The sequence below is a fragment of the Citrus clementina genome, unplaced genomic scaffold, assembly GCF_000493195.1.
Source record: "Citrus clementina cultivar Clemenules unplaced genomic scaffold, Citrus_clementina_v1.0 scaffold_5, whole genome shotgun sequence".
In the NCBI taxonomy this organism is placed as follows: domain Eukaryota; kingdom Viridiplantae; phylum Streptophyta; class Magnoliopsida; order Sapindales; family Rutaceae; genus Citrus; species Citrus x clementina.
Genome location: NW_006262201.1, coordinates 19,135,375 through 19,146,982, shown reverse-complemented (window position 1 = coordinate 19,146,982; position 11,608 = coordinate 19,135,375). Strand labels below are relative to the sequence as shown.

At 34.2% G+C, this 11,608-nt stretch overlaps 1 protein-coding gene across 3 annotated transcripts; it reads left to right on the top strand.

Moving 5' to 3' along the window:
* Positions 1-732: 732 nt before the first annotated feature.
* LOC18043041 (protein FAM135B) lies at positions 733-10,857 on the top strand. Of its 3 annotated transcripts, none has more exons than XM_024183293.1 (14): positions 733-1,335; positions 1,436-1,527; positions 2,115-2,269; positions 2,981-3,045; positions 3,172-3,358; positions 5,544-5,768; positions 5,858-5,994; positions 7,219-7,405; positions 7,491-7,550; positions 7,630-7,884; positions 9,225-9,483; positions 9,563-9,768; positions 9,917-9,967; positions 10,100-10,857. In XM_024183293.1, the coding sequence occupies exons 1-14, from the start codon at positions 1,088-1,090 to the stop codon at positions 10,388-10,390; spliced, it is 2,418 nt and encodes an 805-aa protein (XP_024039061.1). In that variant the 5' UTR covers positions 733-1,087; the 3' UTR covers positions 10,391-10,857. The 3 variants fall into 3 exon arrangements, with proteins under 3 accessions (XP_024039061.1, XP_006432281.1, XP_006432280.2); XM_006432218.2 differs by having other exon boundaries at positions 7,210-7,405; XM_006432217.2 differs by lacking the exons at positions 733-1,335; positions 1,436-1,527 and adding an exon at positions 1,570-1,785 and having other exon boundaries at positions 7,210-7,405.
* Positions 10,858-11,608: the final 751 nt, after the last annotated feature.

The window sequence follows — 11,608 nt, the reverse complement described above, 5'->3', positions numbered from 1 at the left end:
TCACTAACAATAATTCACTTTTTGAATTAAAAATAATAATTTATTAATTATCAATCACTTAAACTAATCAAATAGATACATATTATTTACCGCATCAGTTAATATACAAACTAAATAATATTCATATTTTGGTGATGATAAACCCACTTATTTTCTAAGATATTAGATAAATATAGAAGAGTAAAATGATAAAACTTGTCTTTTTAAACAAAAGTAAATCAATGAATATATAATTTTAAAAATATTTTAATTATTTTGTGTTTTCTTTTTAAGAACTCGACCGGTCAATTCTGATCCAATACATGCGACCCAGTCATTAATTCGGATCCAACTGATTCTTATAACGGGATGTCGAATGTGAGACAAAATAATGTAAAAGCAAACACAAAAAGAGAGTTTTTTTTTTTATTACATGAGAGTATTGCTCAAATTACAACTCATATTATATGAGACTATAATTAATATTTACAAATTAAATTATTATTGGAATCAACTTACATCAATGTTAATAGAACGCTGCCCAAATTTTAACCCTCACAAATATTGAAGGAATGTCTACTCCTCACACTTGGATAATGTCTACTCTTCACACTTAGATAAAAAAAAAAACTACTTTCACTCAAATTTAATTAAAAAAAAATACTCCCATAATATATTTATGGGGATTCTAACTGCTGCCCTTTGAGTTGGAGGGCAGCAGCCCGAACCACTCGGCCAAAGTGGCTCACACAAAAAGAGAGTTAAAAACAAATCACGGGCTTAACACACCCGGGTGTCGTCACCGATCCGACACCCTGGTTTATTTTTCAATAAAAAGACAAAAACAAATTTCATTAATTTCTCTTTTTCTCACACTGCACAGCAACTTATCTTAGCTATCATCATTACTATAGCCTTTCATTTTCATCATTATTACTATTATTTGTCAAACTGAGAAAAAAATAAATTATTTTTCTTCAAATGAGCCAAAATAAAAAATAAAAAACCCAAAAAAAAATTTAAGTGTTGACTGGGTTGCTTAAAATTGTTTGTTAATTTCTATGAATAAATGAGGAGAGTGTGAGAGTATGAAATTGAAAGCTTACATATGTTTCGTAGATTAAAATGGTTCGTTGGTAAAAATTGGTCAACAAAGAGGTTGCCAAATGCAGACTTCCCAAACCCTAATTTTCCTCCGCCGCCGCCGCCGCCGCCGCAGCCAACATCGCCACCAGCATCAGCAGCACAAGTAACAATAGCGTCGGCGGCGGCGGAGGCGGGGTTTACATTAGATGCTGTGCATGAAATCGCCATTTACATTCATAGGTTTCATAATCTTGACCTTTTCCAGCAAGGGTAAGTAGTAAGTTCATGTTATTTATTTATTTACTTAGTTTTGGATGTTTGATTAGTTGTTGTTTTGAGTTTTAATTATAAAATTGAATGCTAAATGCAGGTGGTATCAAATTAAGATTACTTTGAGATGGGAAGATAGTGAGTACAGTAGTAGTGCTGTGGGAACACCGGCAAGGGTTGTTCAATATGAAGGTTACTTATTACTTGTAGAAAATGTGAAGCTTATATCTATCCTTATATCTATAATATTCTTTAATCATCCATTTTTAGCTGTTAGTAGACTACCCACCAACTTAAATCTTATAGTTGTTGATTTGTGAGATGCATTGTTTATTTTGGGTTGCTAATTGATAGTGTTATATACAAGTTGAATTTTTCAGTGTTATGTTCTCAAGACGCATTGTGGTGAATCACTATTTAATTGATTGAGAAGTTCTCGCGGGACTAGTGGTACGCTGATATTCTCCTTTGTTAGCAAGTTTTGGGAAGGGCGATGATGTGATTTGGTAGAAACTTAGTAATAGCTAGCTGTTTGAGATTCAACCAAATGATTGAAAGGAACAAACACTCACCCATCAAACTCCATAGGATTAAAATTAATGATAAGACTATTTATTTTAATGTTCTGCATTTTGTCATTGACCCGGTGAAGAGAGATATTTTACTTTGAACAAGAATGTTTGATCTTGCTGAGAGCTTGTTGTTGTCTTTTGAATTTTAATGTTTGCTTTAGATAAATTGAAAAGCTAAGAGATGCTGCTATTTTTTTTTATCTGCAGCTCCTCAACTGGGCTTTGATGATTTTTATGGAGTTTGGAGAATTGATGATGCGGAAAATAGTTTCTCAACACAGCCTTTTCGGATCAAATATGCGAGGCAGGATGTGCATCTATCAGTTATGATTGCATTCAATTTATCTGTTAGCAAATATGAGGTAGTTGACTTCTTTGTTCTCACTCGTATTTTGCTTTTTAAACTGTATTTCTGACATGAGTTGAAGCTTTGGAGGTATCAGAATAGCAAACAAGGTAACCCAAAAAGATTAATGCTCTATGTACCAAAAATAGCACAAAAGTTAGTGCAAAAGGCAAAAAGGAGCCCCAAAAAAAAAAAAAAAAAAAATTCTTGTCTGATACTGAACCTTTTTCTTTTTTTGGGTCCTGTAGTTAAATTTTTTTGGTCTTCCCAACAAAAGTTGAAGTAGCATATACAGGATACCAAAAATGAATAGGCATGTAGAAATTGAAACAGCTTATTTGTCCAAATGGCAGCAACTCACAAGGCCAGCTTATGCCTACATTAGGATTATTACCTTCCTCATTATGCAAGGCTAGCTTAATACCTACATTAGGATTATTACCTTCCTCATCATACACAAATTTCGATTATCACATATTTTTATGGCAAATGGAGGGAAAAGAAGCTCAAACTTGGAGTAGCTTACGACGTATCTATTTTCAAAGAAAAAATAATGGATGAAACATAAGTATTTTTATGATTTAAAAAGAGTAGCAAGTTGTGAATCCAATGTAACCTCGGTTTTGAAAGAATATCCATCTCAACTTCTTGGCATGTTCCTGTATACTGTTAGATTTTGATGGTTTTCATAAATATCTTGGTAATTGATATAACATTAGTTTTGCAGGTTCTATCAACATCTGCTGTCATTTTGAAGTTTGAGCTGATGTATGCTTCTGTGCTGGAGAACAGGTTAGTTGATGAAACTATTTGTTTATTGACTATTGAAATGAAGTTAAACACCAATTTGAAGGAATGTTATAGCCATTCAACAGTTCTCTGAACCTAAAGTGGTGATTTTTAATGCCCTATATGCAGCCCTGACTTGCAGTCATCTCTGGACGCTTGCCCTGCTGCAGTTCATGAATTTCGAATCCCTCCCAAAGCACTTCTAGGGTTGCATTCTTATTGCCCTGTTCATTTTGATTCTTTGCATGCTGTCCTTGTTGATGTTAGTGTACATGTCAGTCTACTAAAAGCTAGTTCTTCCACGGCTCCACCAAAGGTACCTAGATTTCTCAGAGTTCTAGTTTTTTAAGTTGATGAACTTGTCAAAACTACATGTTCATTTCTTTTACACATTCCCGCAGTTACTAACATTTGGTCTTGATTTCCAAGTCTGTTGTGGATCACGTGTTTATCAGAATATTGCCAATTGAGTAATTCCATTGAGTATTGATTGGGTTACTAGAAATATTCCTAGTGAAGATTGTGATGGTTCAAAGTAGATTCTGTATCTCACTATCTCCTTGTGTATTATCTTTAATTGAATTCTTTGTCTTGTATTCCTGGTCAGAAATTTCTTCATGATTGTCCATGAATTTTTGAATAATTTTTTTTTTTGATAATGTAGTCTGCTTTTCTTGGAATTTTGAGATGAGATAATGTTATACCGACATAGCAACTTTCAACATTGGAGTTCTTTTATGAGCAGAATATGGGATTGCCTCCACCCCTTATTCCTTTCCCCTGTCTTTCACCAATAGAACACCGATTTGTTTTGCCTAATTCCTATAATTTTGACCCTAGGCACAAAAAAGAGGGAGTAGAGGCAGAGTGGAAGATTGAAATTCTTAAATTGACCAACACGTGCTCCAAACATATGTTGTTTGACAAAGAAATTCCCCTTAAAATGTTTGATGGAATGATTTGCACAAAAAGTGAAAAAATGAAAATGTTATAGCTCTCTCTCTCTCTCTCTCTCTCTCCCCCTCTTGCATTTCCCTCCTTCATACTTGAAACATAACTTTTAGGGAGAAGACGTTGATGTATATTTAATGAAAATAAACTCCTTCTAATGAAGATTTCTGCATGGTTGCATTAATTAGTTAACATTTTAAGAGTATGGTCTTGAATCTTGATGTGTCATGCACGACCTGTGACTGAGCACTTGCCCAGATTATGAAACAATGTTAGTAATGATCTGATTTTTCAAATTTTAGATTATTTGAGTGTACAAAATTTGGCTTATTTCTGTTAAGAATTACATAGGAGGTCATTCCTGTCTGCTGTAAACAACCGCCAATATATTCTCTAACAACGCTTATATCTTTCTGCAGTGGGACTGTTTATATCTTTTTAGAAAGTGGCATGAATAATGTTAAATCAAAATTTTCTTATATTATTTAGAGATGAAATCAAATAAGATATCTAATTTGATTTCATGGGTTTTTGTGTGTTTACGCTATTTTTGATCTATATAGTTTTTTGAGTGTATTGATGGGACTTCTTGTCCTAGTTTTTGTGGATTTATAGCCCTATCAATCTTTGTGCATATATCATATAGTTCTAAATCTAATCTTTTGTTTCTTCGACCAAAAAAAAAAAAAAAAGAAATCAAATAAGATATTTTGATATGTAAACAGGCAATTAGATATGGTTGCTTCTGGAATCAATAAGCTATTCTGGATCTGGACACTTTCCCAAGGTTTTCTACTCTTTATTTATCCAATACAGGGCAAGAAAAAAGAAAATCTTCTGGAAGCCAGAGTAACCAATATAGAAATGGAGTAGGAGTTGAGATAATAGTATACAAAGGTCCAAAATGATATGTGATTTTTAGAGGACAAGTAATTGAGAGCCATGTGTAACAAAATCCCTCAAGTAGTCATATTGACATATATTATGAGGTGACACAATGCATTTTAAATCCCTATTATTCCTCTCTATGGATAATCCACATCAAGCTAGGTCAACTAACATTTGAAGCTACAACAGCATCTTGCTTCCTGACACTTTCATAACATAAGAAACCTCAAATGTTAATGCCATCTCCCACCTAGCTTATGCTTCCTTACGCTGAAGGAAGATAGAGTCAAACTCTTCACTTCTGTATTTCAATGCAATACAGCAAGAAATTGTTTCATGACATCTGCAGTGGATTTGCTTGGGAGGGTTTGGAGGTTACAAAGAGAGTGGAACTCGTAGGCTGCAATGACTAAACCTATATGATATTAACTTCCTGTAAAGTCTGTTGTATCTTTGAAGATCTTTTTGTGGATGGTTCTGTCTAAGCCATGATTTTCTCGAATTTATTTTGTTAAACTGTTTAATCCATATATTTATTATGAAGCCTTTTGGGACTTTCCTTTTTTTCTTTCTTTCTTTATTTTCATTTTTGTTTATTTATTTATTTTTTAATGTTGGTCTTAGTTTCTATATGGCTATTGCTCAACCCTTTTTTCTTACAGTCTGACTTCGTAGCCCAGAAGATATGGAGTCAATTGGCTTCTGTAGATTCCACTCAGCTCATGCTTATTAAAGCCCTATTTTCTGCTCGTGACATTCTTCTTGAAGATCTAAAAGAAATTAGTAAAGCAATTGACCAAGCAATTGATTTGGATGATATGTTGTTTGGTTCAATGGATGGTGAAGTTCCAGTGCAACTCTTGGGCATGCCACAGAATGGTGTTGAGGTCTTTACTTCATTTCTGGCATTGAACTACTTTTGCTTCTTTTATAGTGATTTCATTAACACTTATTGTTTACCTTTCCTGTCCTTCAGCGGAAAGCAGATGGTGCAAAAGATCTTCAAAGTGATGGTTTGTCTCACTCCTTACCATGGGATGATCTATTAAATGCTTTCCACACGTTGGGCAATCAAATTCTGTATTTGTGGAATACATTTTTGATGTTTCACAGGCATGTTTCTGCACTGGATTTAATTGATTTAAGAATCTCCTGGTTTTCTTAAATTTCATTATATTTGCTTTTATTTTTATTTTGTTTCGTCATACAACTTGAGCACCTTTTAGTTAATTACTTATGTATGGCTAAGTTAGCTCTAGAAAAAATTAATTAAGTTTTATTAAATTTTATCACGTTATGCAAATCACGCTTGCGACAATATAGAAATTTGATCACTTTATTTAGTATTTACCCATTCATGCCCTAATGGCTCAACAAATTGTTTTACTTTGATTAGGGCGTGGACTCTGATATAGAGGGTTGGAGAAGAATCATGATACTTGTTTTGAGCAAATAAAAACTAATAGAGTTCTATTGATTCACAATTCTAGCAAAAGATAGTTTCTTAGTGCAGATTTACTACTGAGTTGTAGTCGAATACAGCCCTGAATAAAAAATTTTTGGAGTCATGTTACCCATGTTAATTAAAGAATACAATTTTGATTTTTCTGCAGGTATTTTAATTTCAAGAAATAAATTTTTTTGTGAACTGCCTATGAAATAAGAATTGAAAATACTGTTTATAAATTTACTAATGGATTGATTAATAAATACATTCTTGAAAGATGGTAAGAAAAAAAGTTAAAGGGGTTAAGTTCACTAAAGATGAACTATTTATCCATGCTCCAGAACTGCCCTCCTGGAGTCTCTTGTTGTCATCATTTCATGAAGTATCTCGTAAAGTTTACGCTCCCTTGCCATATATGCTCGGACTTCTTGACAAATAAATTGCTTGTGATGCCCTTGACTAGCTGATGCATAAGTTACATGATTATCATCAGAATTGGTAATAATTACATGTCATATGTTGTTCCAGATGACATTTGAGCTTTCTCATAAGTACTTCATCTAATGGGATATATTTACAAAAACTCCGGTCTATGCTCTCAAAATGTCTTTATATATATGTTCTTTTGACAAATTTTAAACTAGAAAAAGTAATGCAACTTGTTGACATTCTAATGCAAATTAAATTCCTAAAAAAACTCTTTATCTTATCTCTTTATGAAAGGCTTGGAAGTTCCTTTTCAGCCTGAATGAACGTCTTCAAATCTCCTTTATTGATGATTGATTGATACCATACTTATCATGGTTACTCTTAACTTGCTGAATCTGTTGATTTTGTGCTTAAGCATCATCTGTTCTGTTTCCTAAATTGCTCACCTCCAGGGCTAACAGAAGAAAGATAATGGAATATCTGCGTGATGCATGGGCTAGTGACCGCAGGGCTGAATGGTCAATATGGATGGTGTACTCTAAGGTTGAGCTGCCTCATCATTTTATCAGTAGCAGAGTTGATGAGTCTTCATACCCGGGTACCCGAGGGAAAGCTTTGAGTTTGCGGAAGTTTGGCATCAGCGATGATGTAATTAACATCATTTCTTATTTTTGTAGTATACATTATTGACTGCTTAGTCTTTTAATCTGGATCTTTTCCCCTCTCTGGACAGCCTGCTCAAAGTGCAGCAATGCGTGCTGAGCTACATCGACGAAGCATTGCACAGATGAGAGTAAGATATTGGTTTTTAGTGCTTCATTCTCATATTTTTTGCTCCTGGGAATTTATGAATTGGTGTTGCTTCTGGTCAGATCAACAATCGGTCACTCCAAGACATGTATATTTTTGGAGATCCTTCAAGCATTCCTATTGTAATCGTAGATCGTGTTGTGCAAGCACCATTGCATAAAACCAGTGGAAATTCATATTTCTGTCATCCAGACCAGAGAGATAACCCAGGTGTACATAGTGGACATAGCAGTGAGGCTGTGAAAAAGTCAACTGGAGCTAGCTCACAACAATGTGGCCGGGTTTTGAAAATAGTTGTATTTGTACATGGGTTTCAGGTTTGTCTCATCTAGAGCTGGAATTTCTACTCTTCCCTAGCTTGAATTTGTTCATACTTTTTTCTTTCTTCTGTTTAATCTCTTTTGCTTCCTAATTCTCCAATTTCAGTTGGTTAGAAATAGTTACTAAGAAGATAAGGAATCCAGTAAAATAATTTCATGAAATGTGGGAATGAACTCTACAAAATGCGTGCATAGAGTTATTCCTCTCTCAGCTCGTTATGGGGATGTAGATAGTTGTATCTGTGCATGTAAAGAAAGTGGATTGAAGAGTATGGATTCATTAGGAAATGGCCCAGGTCAAAGGAGACCAACTTCCCTTTTCACCACACTAGTTTCTGTATTTTAGATTGATGGAGAAAGGATATGATACCTTATACTTTCTAAAAGCAAATTCTAGAGTGGCTGATACATATATGTTTGTTTTCATATATGATGTTTTTATACTTTTCATAAGGCAACAAAAGACTTTATAGCTCGTGAATTCTGTCCATACAAATTAGGTTAGTTTGTATAGTTAGTCCCTCTGTTGCTCGAAGTTATATTGTCTAAAAGGTGTATGTACTAAATGAAGACCAATTTTGTTTTAAAATCAACCAGAAGAGCCTAACAATAATTATGACAATAATGGAGAAGCTTCAGTGAGGATAAAGTTATATCCTATAAATGTTAGAATTGAGATTCGATAATTTACATTATAGAATTTGTGAAATGATTCCCCCCCCCCCTCCTTTTCCAATGGTAAACTTCAATTAATCCCTATTTAGAATGACAATTCAATATACCCCCCAAAATAAGTTATCCCCTTTACTAGACCAAAAAATGGAAAGAGTCATCAATGTGCCCCAATTTGCCCTCATCTTTTAAACGAAAATGGCGGTAAATTGAAGTTTTTACACTTTTTAGGGATAAATTGAAGATTGTCTTTCTATCTGGATGATAACTTGAATTTTACCCTTCTTTTTCTTCAATAAGAAGTATTTAGGCTTATTTTGTAATGGTCTCCTCCTGAGAGTGTGTCTATATTATATGATTAGTTGATTTTCTTATATAACCGTTATCCATTTTCTTACTTTTTAAACTTAGTTTGTCTCTTCTCAAAAAAAAAAAACCTTAGTTTGTGTCTCTAAAATTATTTAAACATGCATGGTATATTTGGATTATAAGTGTGGTATTGAAGATCTCACTTCATTTCAAGTATTACATGCCCTGTTACCCTTCCTATATCACTCTTGATTTGATTTCTGACCTTTATTCTATGCAGTCCCCTTCATTTATGATTGGTATCACTTTAGTTTTCATGTTACTGATAGTACTCATCTTGTTTCATACATCAATAGGGACATCATCTGGATTTACGGCTTGTTCGGAATCAGTGGCTTTTGATAGATCCCAAGATAGAGTTTCTTATGTCGGAGGTAAATGAAGACAAAACATATGGAGACTTCAGAGAAATGGGACAACGACTGGCTGAGGAGGTGATTTCTTTCGTGAAAAGGAAAATGGATAAAGCCTCTAGAAGTGGTAACTTAAGAGATATCATGCTTAGCTTTGTTGGGCATTCTATTGGGAACATTATTATAAGAGCTGCATTAACAGGTGTGTACACCATTGCAGGCCGTATGCTTTTTCCTACTAGTTTGTGATTGATTGCTTAATGTGTGCTCATGTATTGCAGAGAGCATGATGGAACCATATCTGAGATTCTTGTATACATATGTTTCTATATCCGGTCCACACTTGGGTTATCTGTATAGTTCAAACTCTTTGTTTAACTCAGGGTTGTGGCTCTTGAAGAAGTTCAAGGGCACTCAATGTATTCATCAACTTACTTTCTCAGATGATCCAGATCTCCAGAACACTTTCTTATACAAACTCTGTAAGGTATTGAAAGGATTGCAAAAAGAATTCTGCCTACCTCTTAAGATATTTTGCATTTCAAAGCATAAGCTTCTAAAGCTAGTTTGTTACACACTGAAAACTGCTAAAACCTTCTTCCTCCCCTCCCTCATTTTCTTGTTCCTTATTTCAGCATAGGACATTGGAGAACTTCAGAAATATAATCCTTATCTCTTCACCCCAGGTATTGCTCCTCTATTGTAACCTTATAATTGGACAATAGATAGATAAATTTGTTCTGATTGTTTAGAAAAGTTTAATGTTAGTCATCTTTCCTGCTGCCGATGATTTTAACATGTGAGACAATGCCTCTCAGGATGGTTATGTTCCGTATCATTCTGCTAGAATTGAGATAGCCCAGGCATCTCTTTGGGATTATTCAAAAAAGGGGAAAGTCTTTCAGGAGATGTTAAATGATTGCTTGGACCAGATACGTGCCCCTTCATCTGAGCATCGAGTCTTCATGCGCTGTGATGTCAATTTTGATACCTCTTCTCATGGTAGGAACTTGAATAATCTCATTGGACGGACTGCCCATATTGAGTTTTTGGAGTCTGACAGTTTTGCGAGGTTCATAATATGGTCTTTCCCTGATCTGTTTCGTTAATTACATCTGCATGGGTCCACCTGTCATTTTGCTGTCTCCAGCCTGATTTTCTTGTAGCATTGTCACTTCTAGGAGAAGTTGAGTTGTTGATAAACCATTCAAGTGAGTCTAGAAACACTGCAGTCTTTGTTTGGCTGTATTTAATCATCTTCGGGAGTCCTGATTCAGCCTAGGTTTTAGGCTCGATCGATCTCTAACCTCAGAACTAAAACGCTTCAGGTCCAGGCTAACTAGGTGGTGATATTGAGACATCGGAAGCTAAAAATTATTAGCTTGAAGCCGATTCACTGCAGGAGAATTTTCCTTCTTACCCATGTGAATTTCAGTGATACTGCAAACCTTTTAATATTGTGGTATCTGTTGTATTTTTAGAGACTGGATGTCAAAAGCAGGTCGGATTTTGGGGATTAGTATTAGGTTTGTACGTACACTATGCAAATGAAATTTAATATTTTTGTAGCCTTAAATTTGCTTGCACTAGTTTCCCGTACAGGTAATAGACCTTGCACTTGCAGTAACCTAAATTGTAGGTGGGCTTGTAATGCATCCCGCGAGATCTTTGTGGTAATATGATTAGCTTAAAGTTGTAAATGCATTTCATTTGGGGTGTTTTGTAACGGGTATTTTCTGTACTTATTTTATTTTAATTGGACATTTTTAAAAATAGAAATGCATGTTATCTTGTATCATATTTAGTAGTAAATGAAAACAGCGAATAACATTTGATTGTTTTGTCAGTTATCAGATTATTGTTAAGATACATGGTTATGGCTGTTACTTCATTTGAATGCTTTATTGTTTATTACTATTATTTTTTTTCTTTTTTTTTAAGTGCACTCAAAGTATTCTAAGACAATTATTTTATTTAACAAATTAACCACCAGACCAAAGAGCATACAGCTGCTAGCAAATCAAAGTGATGTGGGAATAAAGGTATATGTGAAAATTGATCCTCTCTCTTTGCTAAATGCTATTTGTCATCAGTTTTATACAATCACTCTGTAAGAATAAAAAAGGTATACTTTTCTTAATTTTTCTTTTAATTTAATAAGGAAACATACCATTAGCTTCATATGTGCAATCAAAGTAATTAAAGAAAATTATTTTACATAACAAACAAATTAGCTAACAAGAGCAAAGAGCATACTTGTGATAACTACTAGCAAATTGAAGTGATTGAAAACTGAAGATAAATGTAAAAATTGGTCCTCGCTCTTC

Coding starts and splice junctions, on each gene's coding strand:
- LOC18043041 (XM_006432218.2), top strand. CDS start 1,088: ATGTTTCGTAGATTAAAATGGTTCGTTGGTAAAAATTGGTCAACAAAG. Junction 1,528..2,114: donor AAGGGTTGTTCAATATGAAG/GTTACTTATTAC, acceptor TTTTATCTGCAG/CTCCTCAACTGGGCTTTGAT. Junction 9,484..9,562: donor TATAAGAGCTGCATTAACAG/GTGTGTACACCA, acceptor CATGTATTGCAG/AGAGCATGATGGAACCATAT.